Source organism: Macaca fascicularis, chromosome 1 (assembly GCF_037993035.2).
Source record: "Macaca fascicularis isolate 582-1 chromosome 1, T2T-MFA8v1.1".
Lineage (NCBI taxonomy): Eukaryota > Metazoa > Chordata > Mammalia > Primates > Cercopithecidae > Macaca > Macaca fascicularis.
Genome location: NC_088375.1, coordinates 2,302,731 through 2,320,160, shown reverse-complemented (window position 1 = coordinate 2,320,160; position 17,430 = coordinate 2,302,731). Strand labels below are relative to the sequence as shown.

The 17,430-nt window shown below is 52.4% G+C and overlaps 2 protein-coding genes across 2 annotated transcripts in view; one reads left to right on the top strand and one right to left on the bottom strand.

The window, feature by feature from the left end:
- The window catches only part of LOC102122566 (kinesin-like protein KIF28P), an 85,271-nt gene that overhangs the window by 5,222 nt on the left and 62,619 nt on the right, over positions 1-17,430 (bottom strand). The window contains 8 exon segments of the mRNA XM_074038335.1: positions 67-173; positions 427-593; positions 2,800-2,934; positions 4,592-4,866; positions 9,875-9,982; positions 10,845-10,963; positions 13,642-13,786; positions 15,043-15,172. Coding sequence (XP_073894436.1) covers positions 67-173; positions 427-593; positions 2,800-2,934; positions 4,592-4,866; positions 9,875-9,982; positions 10,845-10,963; positions 13,642-13,786; positions 15,043-15,172 — 1,186 coding nt within the window.
- Positions 6,631-17,005, top strand: LOC135969358 (uncharacterized). The gene is made up of 2 exons (XM_074031543.1): positions 6,631-13,753; positions 14,818-17,005. The coding sequence occupies exon 2, from the start codon at positions 15,367-15,369 to the stop codon at positions 16,486-16,488; it is 1,122 nt and encodes a 373-aa protein (XP_073887644.1). The 5' UTR covers positions 6,631-13,753; positions 14,818-15,366; the 3' UTR covers positions 16,489-17,005.

The window sequence follows — 17,430 nt, the reverse complement described above, 5'->3', positions numbered from 1 at the left end:
CGTCAAGCAGCTGTCAGAGATTTTCTAGCCACCTGGGATGCCCATTTTAATGTCATACGTACACACCTGGCTTGGATCGTTCACAGTGGAAATTTTCTTGGTGTCTACCAGGATGTGGCCTTCACCTGTGACCACGAGGCCCCGCTGAGAGCAGCTCAGCTCGGTGCAGCCTTCTGTAGTGGGGACGGTGCAGCCTTCTGTAGTGGGGAGACACACAGTCAAAGAAAGAAACATCCCAGTCGCCCAGCTCCAGTGTCGTGTGAGAAGTTGTTAAAGTAACCCCCCTGCTGGACGAGAGCCCGGGAGCCCAGGGGAACAGATGGCTCTGGCCCACCGCTGTTAGGACCCTGACTGCCTCGCTCCTCTGCCTCTTCTGCAGCCCTCAGTGTATGGTATATCTGATGAAAGAATACGTGAGCAAGGTACCTTGAAGGCCCCATAGGTCAACAATAAGGGCATTTGTCTGCAGATAATTCAGAAACTCCTGAGATGCAGTTAAGGCTGCAAATTGGACAGTCTTTTCAATTTGTGGATTCACACTTTTCCATACAGGTTTGGTATAGATAGTGTTTGGAAGGTCGTAAATTCTGTACCTGAGAAGAACATAAAATTTAAAACCAGAAGGGACACATTTGTAAAGAAAAGGGACAGATGAGCCAAAGATTTACAGCCCATGTGTCAGATAAAAGATGACCTGTGATTGATTTTCATGTTTATCAACCTCCAGCACCTTGTTCAACATGGATATCATCACTATGTAGATAATAATAAAATTTTTAAAAGGCCAGACTGGGCGCAATGGCTCATGCCTGTAATCTCAGCATTTTGGGAGGCTGAGGCAGGCAGATTGCTTGAGCCCAGGAATTCAGCCCAGGAGCTCAGGAATACCAGGGCAACATCCATCTCTGTAAAAAACCATCTCTGTAAAAAAATACAAAAATTCGGTGGGTGTGGTGGTGCATGCCTGTAGTTCCAGCTACTCAGGAGGCTGAGCCCAGGAGGCGGAGGTTGCAGTGAGCTGAGATTGCTGCACTCCACTGCACTCCAGCCTGGGCGACAGAGCAATACTCTGTCTCAAAAACAAAAAACAAACAAAATGGATTTCAATAAATCCCTTCTACTTAGATAATCAAAAATGGTTAATTTTCCATGTGAGGCAGTGATTTGGTTTTTGTTCTTCAGAGTCTCCCTTTATTGCCTTTTCTTCCTTTCTTTCTCTCTCTCTTTCTCTCTTTCGCTTTCTCTCTCTCTCTCTCTTTCTCTCTCTTTCTTTCTCTCCCTCTTTCTTTCTCTTTCTCTCCCTTTCTCTCTTTCTTTCTCTGTCTCTTTCTCTTTCTCTGTCTCTCTCTTTTCTCTTTCTTTCTCTGTCTTTCTCTCTGTCTCTCTATCTCTCTCTTTCTTTCTCTTTGTCTCTCTTTCCCTTTCTCTCTCTCTCTTTCTCTTTCTCTCTTTATCTCTCTCTGTCTCTTTCTCTCTTTCTCTTTCTATCTCTCTGTCTCTCTCTTTCTCTCCCTTTCTCTCTTTCTCTGTCTCTCTCTCTCCCTATCTCTCTCTCTCTTTCTCTCTCTTTCTCTCTTTCTTTCTCTTTCTCTGTCTCTCTCTCTCTCTTTCTCTCTCTCTCTCTCTCCCTCTCTTCCTCTCTTTCTCTCTTCCTCTCTTTCTCTCTTCCTCTCCTCTCTTTTCTCCCCCTCCCCTCCCCTCCCCTTTTCTTTCTTGGTGGAGTCTCACTCTGTCGCCCAGGCTGGAGTGATCTCAGCTGACTGCAACCTCTCCCTCTGGGGTTCAAGCGATTCTCCTGCCTTAGCCTCCCAAGTAGCTGGGATTACAGGCATATGCCACTGCGCCTGGTTAATTTTTCTATTTTTAGTAGAGCAGGGGTTTCACCATGTTGGCAGGCTGGTCTCAAACTCCTGACCTCAAGTGATCCACCAGCCTCGGCCTCCCAAAGTGCTGGGATTACAGGCATGAGCCACCGCACCTGGCCTGCATTATCTTTCAATATCCTTTAGCCTAGTTTGTTTAAGCATATCTGATGCTTCTGCCATATCATAATACGGTCCTTTTGTTTCCAACTAAAACCCAAAAACTGTTTTGCTTAGATAATACGGTTTTACTGGATATTCTTTCTGATAATTAGAATTTCTGCTTCAGTAAAAAGTTCAGTAAAAAGTTCAGTACAAGGCCGGGCGCGGTGGCTCAAGCCTGTAATCCCAGCACTTTGGGAGGCCGAGACGGGTGGATCACGAGGTCAGGAGATCAAGACCATCCTGGCTAACATGGTGAAACCCCGTCTCTACTAAAAAATACAAAAAAAACTAGCCGGGCGAGGTGGCAGGCGCCTGTAGTCCCAGCTACTCGGGAGGCTGAGGCAGGAGAATGGCGTAAACTCGGGGCGGCGGAGCTTGCAGTGAGCTGAGATCCGGCCACTGCACTCCAGCCTGGGCGACAGAGCGAGACTCCATCTCAAAAAAAAAAAAAAAAAAAAAAAAAAAAAAAAAAAAGTTCAGTACACACTGACCACAGGCCAGAGACCTGGAGAGGCATGTGGCCCCTCTATTAAATAGATGGGAAATAGTCACTTAAAGTTAAACAGAGAAACTATGAGGGAAATAGTCATCTTAAACAGAGAAACTTCTCTATTAAATAGATGAGGAAATAGTCATCTTAAAGTTAAACAGAAACTTAAGAAAACTTTGTGATAAGCTCATTTTTAAAACTTGAAGGAAGACTGGGCTGCCTCCCCCAGGGGCCACATGGCAGATGGCGTGTGTGGCTCTGTTCCGCGGTGCAAGCTGGCACCCTATCTGAATGCCCCGCTTTGCATCTTCCTTCATCCAGCTGACACCAAGACACCGGACAATGTGAATCTGAAAATCCATCCTCTTGCCTAGCAGCTCCAAAGGGTCGATAACCACATCCTCCTCGCCATGTGTTCTTTTTTTTTTTTTTTTTGAGACGGAGTCTCACGCTGTTGCCCAGGCTGGAGTGCAGTGGCGCGATCTCGGCTCACTGCAAGCTCCGCCTCCTGGGTTCACGCCATTCTCCTGCCTCAGCCTCCTGAGTAGCTAGGACTACAGGCGCCCGCCACCGCGCCCGGCTAATTTTTTGTATTTTTAGTAGAGACGGGGTTTCACTGTGGTCTCGATCTCCTGACCTTGTGATCCGCCCGCCTCGGCCTCCCAAAGTGCTGGGATTACAGGCTTGAGCCACCGCGCCCGGCCGCCATGTGTTCTACAAACAGAAGAGGTTAACGTTGACCTTGGGTTAGGCTGGGTCCAAGCAAGTTAAGACTGTGATGTTAAGGGGATTAAACAGAATCCTTAAGAGAGAGCTAATTTCACTGAAGACGGGATAGTTAATATCACCAACAGTAGAGTTCATTCATGCATGCAAGAGGCACTAAACAAGAGCCCGTTACCCTGGCACGTCAAAGTAAGACCAGGCTTCCGAAGGACCTCCCTGCCGGGAGGAAAAGGAAGACAGTCTCATGCGATAGATGCACACAGATGTGGATGCTAAACTCACACCGAAGACTTAGGTAGGTCCACAGTGGGACAGAGTGGGAAAGCCAGCGGCCGCCCAGATGCAGCCTCTTCGGTTGTCATTTTCCTTTTCCTCTGTTTCTTTATAGTCAAGAGAGAACCCCAGGCCTACAAGCTCAGACACTGACGTGGACAGCTTTCCAACAAGGGACTGCTGTCCTATCAACCAGGCTCACAAAGTCTGAAACCTTTCCAATTAAATTCATTAATTTGCAACAGGAAATACAATGTGTGATCAGAGCGCTGCTTGGGGTAAAGGCAGTGAGTTGTTGGGCAGCTTGGTTTCTTGGTCATGGAAGCTTGAGGTTCTCTTCTTGAGCTGATTTCTTCTTCAGAAAGATGGAAAGGTTGCACTGAGTGCCTGTGAGGGCCCTGGCACCCAGACCACGCCCCGCCGGCCTCTTGGCTTAGGATTGCTCAAAGACTTTAGCTTTTGTAAAAACTGCCTGTGGCCTAAAGAGGGAAAACAGATGAGTATTCAGAAAGGACAGTAAAGGGTAAGGAGGCAATGTGTAGGACAGAGCTGATAGCTCAGAACAAGCCTGTGCCCACAGAAAGGTCAGGTGACAGCACAGAATGAGGTCGGGCTTCACAGTCCCTACCTCAAGAAAAGGGCTGAGCTGGAAAATCAGCTTCTACTTCTGGCTCCTGAAGCAGGTTGGGACTTCAGCATGGGAAAGCGTCCCGTGCGGCAGATGCCAGGCCCACAGGGCCAGGAGGGGAGTGTGGCTGGGGAGGCCCCACAGTCCACCTGGCTTCTCTCCTGAGGGTCCATTGTTTGGAACCCACCCAGCTCTTTCGGTTTTGTCCAGGACTCTTTCTACTACACCTGCCTCTTTGCTAGATGTCCTCCTCATTCCTTAGGTCCCCAGGGGATAGCAAAAATCAAATTTGTTGAGGCCAAATGGTGAATGAATGAGCTCTTTCGTTTGTCTTATGAATGACCTGTTCAGGGTACCAAGTTGACCACCCGTCAGGAGAACTCAGGCTTGCTCCGGATTTTCCGTGTGTGACTGACCCAGAAGTAGGCAGGGGAAGGAGACACTCACTGTCCTGTCGGGGAGCAGGGCGCCATGCAGATGGGCAGCACCGCCTCCTCCAGCCCGTCACAGTTCAGAAACTCCACTTGCTCCTCCAGCTTCATGCAGTAGGCCAGCGACTGGAGCCAGACGTGAGCTGAGCCCAAGTGGATGACCTCGACAGGATCCCAGAAAGGGTCGTCTTCTGGAGCCACAGGGCTGTTGTCTCCATCTAGAAAGCGCTGGTAAAGTTCCTCCATTAGGAATTTCCTATTGATGAACTTGGCTTTTGACCATATCCACACCTGGAAACACAGAGGTATGTCACCAGTGTTTGATTTCATCTGCTGCTCTTAACAATTCATCACTCTGATTTCTGCCAGCACGCTCCCTCCATTGACTGGGTTTGAGGTACTCATGGCCACATCCCACTCTCTCCAAACTTAGCTTTGCTGACGTCAAGAATACCATATTCATTCCTGGACCTGTTGCTTCAGCATCGCTTGAGCCTAGGAAATGACTTAGAGGAGATGATGAAGGGGTCGGAAAACAGACCCTCTCAGGAGAAACGAAGGTTTGGGCTCGTGATGTGCAGAATGGTCCTCAAAGATGCCCAAGTCCTAATCCCCAGAACCTGTGAATATATTACTTTACACGGCAAACGGAAATTAAGGTTTGTCATCAGCTGACCTTCAAATACGGAGATTAGCCTGGAGTATCCAGGTGGCCCCAGTGAAATCACAAGCGTCTTCAGTGTGGCCGAGAGAGGCATAAGAGAGGGTCAGAAAGAGAGATGACAGTGCCTGCGGGGTCAGAGAGAGGCCATGTGGCGGCTTTGAAGATGGAGGGAGGTGGCCTCTAAAAGCTGGAAAGGGCTGGGAAACGGATTCTCTTCCTCAGGCCCGGAAAGCAGTATAGCCCTGTCGACACCTTGCTTTTAGCCCAGTGAGACCCAATTTGGACTTCTCGTGTAGAACGATAAGGTAGTAAGTTTGTGTCATTTAATGAGCCTGGTCATTCATTAACAGCAACCATGGAAGATGATGCAGGGGTATTAGTCTGGAGAAGAGCTGAGAGGTGGCTCCCCTGCCGTGATTGGTGTGCACACGGGCACACATCCACACGCACAGGAGACACTCCCACAGCCCTCCCGGCCCAGCATGGCAGGCATGCTGAGCTTCATTCTGCAGAGACCCAAGCAGGTGTCCTTCCCTGTTCAGGGGTTCACACCCAGTGCGCAGCAGATCCAGGACAACAGCCTGCCATTGTCTTCCTCCTTACTGGGTGAGGGACAGAGCCTCTGTCAACACTGGGTCTGGAGAGGGGACAAAACCTGAAGCCACAGTATAAGGGATTCCAGGTAGGTAATTTTTAGACCATAAATGTCAGGTAAAACTAGGAACTCCTTTTCTGGGCAACTTGAAAAGCAAAAGCAAAAATCAACAGATAAGTCATTCTATGTATGATGTCTCTTCATAGAAAGGACATTCTCAGGACTCCGAAAACAGATTGCATCTTTTTCTGTTGGCCTCAAAGTGAAGAACCATAGTACTCTCCTAGAGGCAGTCTAGGATCACGAGAGGCAGGGCGGATCACGAGGTCAGGAGATCGAGACCATCCTGGCTAACATGGTGAAACCCCGTCACTACTAAAAATACAAAAAGTTAGCCGGCTGTGGTGGCGGGCACCTGCAGTCTCAGCTACTTGGGAGGTGGAGGCAGGGGAATGGCATGAACCCGGGAGGCGGAGCTTGCAGTGAGCCGAGATCACGCCACTGCACTCCAGCCTGGGCAAAAGAGAGAGACTCCATCTCAAAAAAAGAAAAGAAAAGAAAAGAATGTGGCGCAGCAGGGAACAACGGGAGTTCTAGTCATTGTGGTTTTTCTGTTTGTGTGTTTTTCTTTTCTTTCTTTTTTTTTTTTTTGAGACGGAGTCTCGCTCTGTCACCCAGGCTGGAGTGCAGTGGCCGGATCTCAGCTCACTGCAAGCTCCGCCTCCCGGGTTCACGCCATTCTCCTGCCTCAGCCTCCCGAGTAGCTGGGACTACAGGCGCCTGCCACCTCGCCCAGCTAAGTTTTTTTTTTTGTATTTTTAGTAGAGACGGGGTTTCACTGTGTTACCCAGGATGGTCTCGATCTCCTGACCTTCTTTTCTTTTTAATACGTGATCTCACTCTGTCACCCAGGCTGGAGTGCGGTGGCCCAAGCTTAACTCACTGCAGCCTCGAGCTCCTGGGCTCAGGCGGGCCTCCTGCTTCAGCCTCGGAGTAGCTGGACTGCAGGCGTGCGCCACTGCACCGCCTTATTCTGCTTTTTCTTAAAGACTTTAGGGAACTAAGATCATGGGAATCTAGATAATAAATGAATTCACTGCCTCATTACCTGTGGATATCAGACCACAGGCCTGGTGTCAGTTAAAATTGCATGTCATCCTTGGCCTGAGGAGGAAACAGGTCAGCGAGGCTCCGGGCCAGGCTGCAAGGCCATGCTGACCCCCGCCCGCTCCCGGGTGGGCTCTGCAGGGCTGACTCAGAGTTCCCTGGTGGGATGTGCTGCTCACCAGAGCCAACAGCTGTTGGGTGAATACTGCTGAAAAGTAACCACAAGCTGGCAGCATGCCAGTCAGAAAACCCTCCCCAACCCTCACACAGCCCTGGTTTGCTCCTGGGCTTGTCTGTGATGTGTGACTCCAACAGTTGCACAACACTGCGTCCTCCCTGAGAGCTGCAGCAGCAGTCGCCGTCCACACAGTCAGCGAGGAGGATAGGTGAACACGTACACGATCAGCCAGCAAAGTACCATTCGTGTGTCTAGCTGGGACCCACAGCTGTCTCTGCTGGTCTTCTAGTCTTCAGAAGTACCTGTCTCACATGCACTGCCCACATCTACATACCATGTTACAAGAGACCCCCAGACCACAGCCTTCCAGAAGCCTCCATCTACACACCGTGTCACAAGAGCCCCAGACTACAGGCTTCCAGAAGCTTCCATCTACATACCATGTTACAAGAGACCCCCAGACCACAGCCTTCCAGAAGCTTCCATCTACGTACCATGTTACAAGAGACCCCCAGACCACAGCCTTCCAGAAGCCTCCATCTACACACCGTGTCACAAGAGCCCCAGACTACAGGCTTCCAGAAGCCTCCTGAGGAAAGCAGGGCTTCATCTGAGGACAGGTCACTGGCACTAAGCTTGTTTTTTTGAGACAGGGTCTCACTCTGTCACCCAGGCTGGAGTGTAGTGGCATGATCACAGCTCACTGTAGCCTCGACCTCCTCAGGCTCAGGTGATTCTCCTACCTCAGCCTCCCCAGTAGCGGGGACTACAGGTGCTCACCACCATACTCAGCTAATTTTGTATTTTTTGTAGAGATGGGGTTTCACCATGTTGCCCAAGCTGGTCTCGAACTCCTGAGCTCAAGACGTCCACCCACCTTGGCCTCCCCAAATCCTGGGATTACAGATGGGAATCACCGTGCCGGGCCTAATCTTACTTGTTTTAATGTAAAAATGAACAGTCTTGAGGATGACAGATTGGTAAGATTCATACCTTCATGAGAAAAATGGAAAAAAAACCAAACTGTACAACCCCTTAACAGAGAACCTGGTGTGTTTAAGCAGAAGCAGTCCTATCAAACAGCTGCCTGTCCCAGTGACAGTCCTATCAAACAGCTACCTGTCCCAGTGACAGTCCCATCAAACAGCTGCCTGTCCCAGTGACAGTCCTATCAAATAGCTGCCTGTCCCAGTGACAGTCCTATCAAACAGCTGCCTGTCCCAGTGACAGGATGCTGGGCTGAAGGAAAATGACATTTCACCTGAATCCAGGCCCTCAGCCCTCCCATACAATTCTCCCAATGATAGTGTGAAAACTCCGTCGCCTGTCCTGTTTCTGGTAATGACAAGCAGGAGCTCACGAATGCCTTCATGTGCACTCAGTAACTCTTCTGCTAGCAATAGTTTAAAAGGCTATTTTTCGAACTATCTTAGACTATAATACAAAATAGAATAGCATAGAAAAGGATTTTTTAGAATTACAAATTTTCTTAAAACAAGGTCTGACGAGACAGGAAACTGCCAAGCCAAATTCTAGGGGAAAGCCTGGCCCAAAAGAGGCACGTGGAATATCGGGGCACCAGAGCCACTTTGCCCCAGTGGCCTTTGCTGGAAAAAAAGAAAAATGCAAAGTACAAACACACTGAGGGATCCCCTCCCAGGGCCCCACAGAACATGGCAGAGAAGTCCAGCCTGACTCCCCAGTGTCTGACATCACACAGACCTGCAGGAAAGGGGCCGGTCTCTGACGACCTGGGCTCCAGGAGGATCCTTGCTCGGTTTCCTCCCTGGGGCGGGATCTTGGCAGCCCAGCCCCAGCATCTGGAGGGCGAAACTCCCATGGACAAGGTGGTGGGTGCACAGGTGCTGACCACATGGCACGGACACACATATTTCATTTCACAATTTTTAAAAGCTTTACAAAAATCAGTCTTGGCCCAGAACATTTTGGCAATTTTCGGGCAATGAGCAGAGGAGCAGAAAAGTGAAGCTCCAGTTGCTGAGCAGGGAGGGAGCAGCCTGGCAGGGCTACGGCTGAGTGTGCTGGAGCCCGAAGCCTGAGGGCTGCTCCAGGGGCCTGATGTGCGCAAGGGGCACTGCAAGACGGGCCTGCATTTTCTGTTTCCTCCTCTGAGGCGGAGGGAGAGGAAGCAGGGTCTTCAGTTTCTAAAACTGACCTTCCTGACAGTAAGGTCCAGTGGATCAGCCAGTGCAGCTGGTGAAACGGCCTTTTCTGGAGCACCTAGGAGGGCGGCTTTTCTCATTGCTGCAGACAGGCAGTCTGTGCTCCCGCGTGCACATGTACACACACACATGTACATGCACAGACACCACTACCAGGCCCCCTTCTGGTACCAAAGCCTTTGAGTCATATTCAGCATGAACAGATGCTCAGTGCAGGGTAGGTTCGGAAGCTCCCAGGAGCTGGTGCTGCCAGGGAGGGTCCAGGACAGGGAATGGCTGGTGCTGTGAGGGAGGACCCAGGACAGGGAACGGGAGAGTGGATCCCCCTGTTCCCCAGAGCTCCAGCTCACACTTGGAATACGTTTTGCCCTTGACTGGGTCTCCGGAGGCTGCAGCTGGTAAAGGTAACTGCGGATCCAACCCCCCCAGTCCCGTCCCGGCGGATCCTCCCCCCAAGTCCCGTCCCCGCGGATCCTCCCCCCCCCAGTCCCCTCCCCCCGGACCCTCCCCCCGCCCCGAGTCCCGTCCCCGCGGACCCTCCCCTCCCGAGTCCCGTCCCCGTGGGGCCTCACCTCGTGAGTCCCGTGGTGCGTCACCTTCACCAAGACCTCCTTCTGTAGGTCATAGCCCTTGGAATCTGATGATGCCAAATTCTTCACCTTCAATTCCATGTTAAGTCCCTGGTAAAAGAAACACTTCTTACTCAATAATTGCACATTCGCTGGGCACAGTGTCTCACACCTGTAATCCCAGCACTTTGGGAGGCTGAGGCGAGTGGATTGCTTGAGCCCAGGAGTTCAAGACCACCCTGGGCAACATAGCGAAACCCCATCTCTACTAAAAATACAAAAATTAGCGGGGCATGGAAGTGCACGCCTGTAGTCCCAGCTACTTGGGAGGCTGAGGTGGGAGGATCACTTGAACCTGGGAAGTGGAGGTTGCAGTGAGCCACGACTGCACCACTGTACTCCAGCCTGGACAGCAGAGTGAGACCCTGTCAAAAAAAAAAAAACAATCCTACATTCACAGCTCATACCACTTTTGCAATTGCTTTTTCATCCTCCCACCCTCCAGCTTCCTAAACAACGAATGGATAAGACTTTCTCTAAGAAGGTGTCCCACTCTTGCCCCTTGGATTTCCCACTAAGAGGAAGGACAGAGCACCAGTTTTTCTCCGATATATCCTGGAACTAACACTTGGAGTCCCTACCAAATTGATTAAATCTCTTACAAGTTTCCGGCCGATGGGAGCTCATGTCTCCAGGGAGCTGTCCCCGGCCCGGGTGGTCTCCGTGGCACAGCAGCCATCAGGGTGCCTAGACCCGGAGAGGCCCCAGGACCATCTGGGAGGGCCTGCTCATGGCCAGTGAGAGTTGGTCTGGGATCCTGATGGCCCTGGTAGGCTGTTGGTGAAAGGAATGGTGCTCGGGACTGGGCTGGGCAGTCTGGCTTCTGTCGCTAGTTCCCTGAGAGTCCTTGAGAAGGCGCCCCTGCCCCACAAGGGGCACCTGGCATACCAGCTCCTGGCTCTGGCTAAATTACCTTCTTCAGCTCTTCACTCATTTGATTTGCTTCTGCAACCAGCGGCATCAGTTTGATGTAGTCCTGGAATGCAGCCAGGACACTGGGGTCTGCCTTGCCGTCTCCACCATCCGCAGCACCTGGCAACAATCACAGGGGAGGTGAAAGTCAGTCACTTGTTCCACCATGAATAATTTTTTTTTTTTTTTTTGAGACAGAGTTTCATTCTTGTTGCCCAGGCTGGAGTACAGTGGCGCCATCTCGGCTCACTGCAACCTCCACCTCCCGAGTTGAAGAGATTCTCCTGCCTCAGCCTCCCAAGAAGCTAGAATTACAGGTGTGTGCCACCACACCTGGCTAATTTGTGTATTTTTAGTAGAGACGGGGTTTCACCATGTTGGCCAGGCTGGTCTTGAACTCCTGATCTCAGGTGATCTGCCTGCCTCAGCCTCCCAAAGTGCTGGAATTAGAGGTGTACAGCCATAAGCCACCATACCAGGCCCTTTTTTTTTTTCTTATTTCTTTTTCTTTTTCTTTCTTTTTTTTTTTAGCTTTCTTTTTTTTTTTTTTTTTTAGCTTTCTTGCTCTGTCATCCAGGCTAGCCTTCAGTGGCATGATCTCTGCTCATTGCAGCCTCCACCTCCTGGACTCAAGCAGTCCTCCCATCTCAGCCTCCTGAGTAGCTGGGCCTACAGGTGCAAGCCACCATGCCTGGCTAATTTTTTAAATATTTTGTAGAGATGAGGTCTCACTTTGTTTCCCAGGCTGGTCTTCAACTCCTGGGTTCAAGCGATCCTCCTGCCTTGGCCTCCCAAAGTGCTAGAATTATAGGCACGAGACACCACGCCGTCACCATGAATAAATTTGTATGCTTATTTGTTCCTTCGTTCAGCTGCTCATCAAATATCTACATTTTAAAATTACAAGCATGTAATTAAAAAAAAACTGAGGGGAAAACGACACTGCCTGACTTCTCCTTATGTAGCTGCTTATCTCAACCCATGCATTCTGGCCGCAGGCAGCAGACCCTGTGCCCCCAGTTACCATTCTTGGTCTCAGGGTCGTTGAGCCAAGGTGGCTCCAGACTGGAGGAGGGTGGGGCGGGGTGAGACATGGCTGGCTAGACACAAGGCCTGGAGGTGACCTCGAGCTGCTGCTGGCATAGCAAGCGACCTGTGCTTTTCTTATACTTGGGATGGCTTGAAGGAGAGGCTTGTGGAAATTATGGAAGGATCAATCTCCCTCTCAAACCCAGGCTGGTACTGACTCTAATCGGCAAATCTCAACTCTTTAGAGACCCCTGGCCTGTGGGTGCACACAGTGCCCTTGGCCCTGAGGTCTGACTCCAAACTGCTCACACAGCTGCTGCCTTGTTGGGGACCCAAGTCTTCACTAGGGTCCGAGCCAGGGTCTGGGGCTGGTTCAGCTTCATGGCGCCACCAGGGCCACGAGGGCAGCGGCACAGTCAACCTCGGAGAGAAAGTCAATGAACAGATGGCTTTTCCAGGCCTGGTATGACAGAGTCTTGCTGGTTCGTTGTTTTTTGTTTTTTTGTTAATTTTTTTGAGACGGAGTCTCGCTCTGTGGCCCAGGCTGGAGTGCAGTGGCCGGATCTCAGCTCACTGCAAGCTCCGCCTCCCGGGTTCCCACCATTCTCCTGCTTCAGCCTCTTGACTAGCTGGGACTACAGGCGCCGCCACCACGCCCGGCTAGATTTTTTGTATTTTTAGTACAGACAGGGTTTCACCGTGTTAGGAGGCCGAGGGAGGTCACTGAGGGGCTTTCCAAAAGGGGAGTGGCCAGTCCCCACGTGCCTGTCGTGTCTGAAAGGCTGTGGCCACCAGGGCTGCTGGGAAGCTGGCAGGGGCCCCAGAGTTGGCAGATTGGAGAGGAAGAGGCAGCGATGTTTGCAATGGTCTTGGACTCCTGACCTCGTGATCCTCCCGCCTCGGCCTCCCAAAGGGCCGGGATTACAGGCGTGAGCCACCGTGTCCGGCCTGGTTCGTTTTTAAAAGTTGAGAACTTCGGCAGCAGAAGAGCAAGGAGGTGAATTTCAAATCGATGTATTTTGCCGAAATTCTGAGAGAAACACTGTGGTGTAGGGAACAGGGAGGAACTTGTGCATACACACAGGTGGGTCTGCCCACTTTCCACCAGCGGTGTCATTACTGCAAGTTCAGGCACAGTCCCGCTGCTGAGCAAAGCCTGGGCCCCTCCAGGAAGCCCGCACACCACTGAGATCTCAGCGGGCTCTAGCCTCACCTGGATTCTGGGGGAACCACCCCGAGCACGGTGAATCGGGGAGGGAAGAGGAGCAGGAAGGCCTGTGAAAGCCCCAGAGGAGACAGGCAGCGCCGGGCGGCCAGCCTCAGGTATTGCTGAAGGCTGCGTTCAGAGGAGAAGGGGAGATTCCGTCTCAGAGGCCTCGGTTGTGCGTTCTTCTGGGCCATGCACTTCCAGCCCAGAGCAGGCCCCAGCCGGCCCCTCCTGAGCTGGGCCACTGTTTCTGCAGGCCCAGCAGGCCCCTGGGGGCGGCCGGAGGTCACTCACCGGCTTCTCTAGCTCAGCATTCTTCCTCATTTGCTGTGTACCCCACTCTCTTCTCTACCCCTTTGAACCATCTTTACCCTCATTCGTCATTTAACGAGTTGAATATTTAACGTGTACTCACTCTATATGGAAATCATAATTCAATTTTGTAAACATTAGACTTTGACAAAACAAATGATGATTTTCTTAAGGAAAGCAGAGAGACAGAGTGTGAAATCGCTGCTGTCAGATCAGCACACGGGAGAGGCCAGCAGTCAGGAGGGGTCACCGAGTTTGTCTGTGCTGACTCCCTCCGCGGCTGCCCTCTCCAACTGGAAGAAGTCGTAATCGAACCTGCTCAGGTCCTCACTGCCCCGCTCCGAAGGAAATCCCACGTACAGGTAGGTGCTGTTGGATCCCAAAATCAGGCGGTCCTGGGGAGGAGACGGTGGGCTTAGGAGGGGTTTGAGACCAAGGAGGGTAAGGTGAACCTCCCCAGTGAGAAGGACCTGAGGAATGTCCTTCCCTCAGGAATCCCACAGACAGGGAGAGACCCAGACAGGAGGGCAGGTGGCGTCTGGCTCCTGCATTCACCTTCATCGCACACATTGAGGGCGGGACTCCCTTGGCCCTGGGGGTCTGTGTGGACCACCCAGAGCCAGGCCCTCCCTCCACGCGTTTCCAGGCTGGGCTGGGCGAGTGCAGCCGTGGCTGCGGGGACACCAGGGACTAACACAGACTGTAGGCTAGAGAAGGCGTCTTCCAAGGGGTGATGCTTAAGCTAAGCCCTCCCAGCTGGTGAGTCTTGGTGGGGCAGAGACAGCTGCTGAACAACCAAAAGAAGGGCGGTGTGGCCAGGGACAGGAGGCTGAGGGAGGTCACTGAGGGGCTTTCCAAAAGGGGAGTGGCCAGTCCCCACGTGCCTGTCCTGTCTGAAAGGCTCTGGCCACCAGGGAGGGGCCAGGGCTGCTGGGAAGCTGGCAGCGGCCCCAGAATTGGCAGATTGGAGAGGAAGAGGCAGCGACGTTTGCAAGATGCTGTTCAACCCCTCTCAGCGACAGGCTCTTAGAAAAATCTAAAATTGGCCGGGCGCGGTGGCTCAAGCCTGTAATCCCAGCACTTTGGGAGGCCGAGACGGGCGGATCACGAGGTCAGGAGATCGAGACCATCCTGGCTAACACGATGAAACCCCGTCTCTACTAAAAAATACAAAAAACTAGCCGGGCGAGGTGGCGGGCGCCTGTAGTCCCAGCTACTCGGGAGGCTGAGGCAGGAGAATGGCGTGAACCCGGGAGGCGGAGCTTGCAGTGAGCTGAGATCCGGCCACTGCACTCCAGCCTGGGCGACAGAGCGAGACTCCGTCTTAAAAAAAAAAAAAAAAAAAAGAAAAATCTAAAATGGCACAAAATGTTGGAGCTGGAAGGGACCTTGGAGAACACCTAGTTCAGCCCTCCTTGTTTTCCAGGTGAGGTCAGAGGAGTGAAGTGACTTGCCCAAGACCACACAGCGAGTCAGGAGCAGGCCTGTCCCTCCAGCAGCAGTGCCATGTCGTCCCCGGACCATGGTGGCAGACGAGCCGGTGTGAACGCCCCATCCTGCCACGTCTGTGATGTGGGCACCTCACATGACTGTCCCCTCCCAGCTCTTGGGGGGGACCTAGGACATTCTGTGGGCCTGCAGGAAAGTTTACCAAATGCTGCAGCTTTGTCCTGGTGGCGATGGGCACCCCGTTAACGGCAACCTTGCATTTGCTGTGTGGAGTGACCGTCACTTTACCGTCGGCATTTGTGAAGGAAGCGTGTTTATCTGAAATTCTAAGAAGACAAGAGTCAGTCTAAGACGCCCAGCCAGTGGCGGCTTTTGTGAGCAGGTAGGCTGATCTCTCTCATCTGCACAGGAGGGAAGATCTACAGCTGTCGAGGACGGCAGGTGGCATCTCGGGGCCTCCTGTGTGCTGTGGCTCACGGTGCATGGGGAAAGCAGCGGGTGTCGACGGACCCTGCGCTTGGGGAGCATGGGGAGCTGGGAGACAGCAGGCAAGGGCTTCGTTAACAGAACGAACACCAGCCGCAGGCCCAGCGCTGCGGGGAGCCGGCCAAGGCCACACTGGAGTCCTCACCCTCCCAGGCCAGCGGGATGGGGTGGTGGGAAAACGGCAGCAAGCAAGCTTCAGAAGAGACGCTCAGCTCAGGAGGCGACTCTTAACGAGCCTCACCTACTCCAGGTACATTTCGATCTGTTTCTGCGTCCTCGCCTTACACACTCAGAGCTTATGTTATCAGACTTGGGGCTGTTTCTGTGTCCTCGCCTTACACACTCAGACCTTATGTTATCCAATTTCGATCTGTTTCTGCGTCCTCGCCTTACACACTCAGAGCTTATGTTATCAGACTTGGGGCTGTTTCTGTGTCCTCGCCTTACACACTCAGACCTTATGTTATCCAATTTCGATCTGTTTCTGCGTCCTCGCCTTACACACTCAGAGCTTATGTTATCAGATTTGGGGCTGTTTCTGCGTCCTCGCCGTACACGCTCAGACCTTATGTTATCAGACTTGGGGCTGGACATCAGGGGTGTCAGGTTGGCATCCCCCGTCCCCACCCCACTCCCCAGCACCGGATGTCATCTGTATGTCCTGAATGACTGGCTCCCTGCCTTAGCATGTTCCATGTTCCTGCACTCCTTGGCCATCATGGAATGTTCTGGATGTGGAGACCATGTTCATCCAAACCCTTTTTTGCGTGGGGCCCAGGGATCCTGTGGGAAAGGTCTCAGCCTCCTCGCTGGAGTTCAGACGTTCACGCACCTGTGTGTTAGACTGAGGACGTGTTCTGGAAAGGGACTTGAGGGGATCCCCAGGAAGGTGTCCCGAGAAGGAGGCTGGCAGTGCAGGACGAGGCGGGGCCCGCCGGCCCTGGGTCAGCACCCCTCCCGCTACGAAGGCCCACGGGTTTTCCGACAGGGAGGGGAGCTGGAAGCAGGAGGAGGACCCTCCAGCAGCGGCCTCCCAGGCAGGGTAGCCACAGAGCTGGGGACAGCACTTGACTGCGGGAGGCCCGTCATGGGGTTCCCAGGGCTCCTGCAGGGGCCTTGTGAGGGAGCCCTTGGGTCACTCCGCAGTCTGGGCTTTCTGTAGTCCAGTGGGTGAGGGCTCCAAGCACCAGGAGAGATCCAAGGATGCGCTTATGTTTGGGCCACCCCTGGTGGGCGTGTTCGTTCAGCTCCCTTCGTTCCCTGGCCAGCTCTACTTACATCTGTTTGTGAAGAATTATTACACAGAACCTAGAAACCAGCTTTCCCTTTTCTCCCAGGGTTGGAGCCCAGGAAGCAAACCAGCACTGCACCCTGGATTTCAGCCAGCGGACGAAAGCCCTGCCCTCAGCTTTCTCAGACCAGCCCTGGAGTGGGTGGCCCGGGGAGACCTGGGAAGTGGCCCTGCTGGTCCTGCAGACTGTGGCTTTGCAGCTGTCTAGATGGAGGGGTCACAGTTCTCTCATGCTGGACGAGGACACTGATGCATGGAAACTCACCCCAAACCTTGAATCGTGATGGCATTTGAGGCAGCCCGACCGGCGTCACATGAACCTGAAAAGAATCAAGATATAATTTATTTTTTAAATAAATCAGACACTTTCAGAATTTGACCCTAAGAAGTTAACATGTCTGATGTGTTGGACGTGACACTTTCTCCACAGCGGGATGGCACTGAAGGGATTTCTGCAATTGGGATTTGCAATCATCGTGGTACTTGGACATACTTTTCTTTCCGCCTTGTGTGTGTGTGTGTGTGTGTATGTGGAATGTGTGTGTGGGGGGGAATGTGTGTGGGGGGGGGGAATGTGTGTGTGTTGGGGGGGAATGTGTGTGTGTAGTGGGGCAGTGGGGGGGAGTTCCTAACTTTAAAAATTCCACCTTCTTCATGAGCATTCTGGAAGAAGAAACCGTTAGGCCTGAGCCTTAGGAGACCCACTGAATACTGGCCATAGGAGAGGTTCTGGTGTTTGAAGCTCCGTTTCTGTGTAGTGACTGACCCCAAGGAGTGCAGACACGTCACCCTCCACACCCCCACATCCCCCAT

Bases quoted from the DNA above. Each gene is read 5' to 3' on its own strand.
- LOC135969358 (XM_074031543.1), top strand. From the start codon at position 15,367: ATGGGGAGCTGGGAGACAGCAGGCAAGGGCTTCGTTAACAGAACGAAC.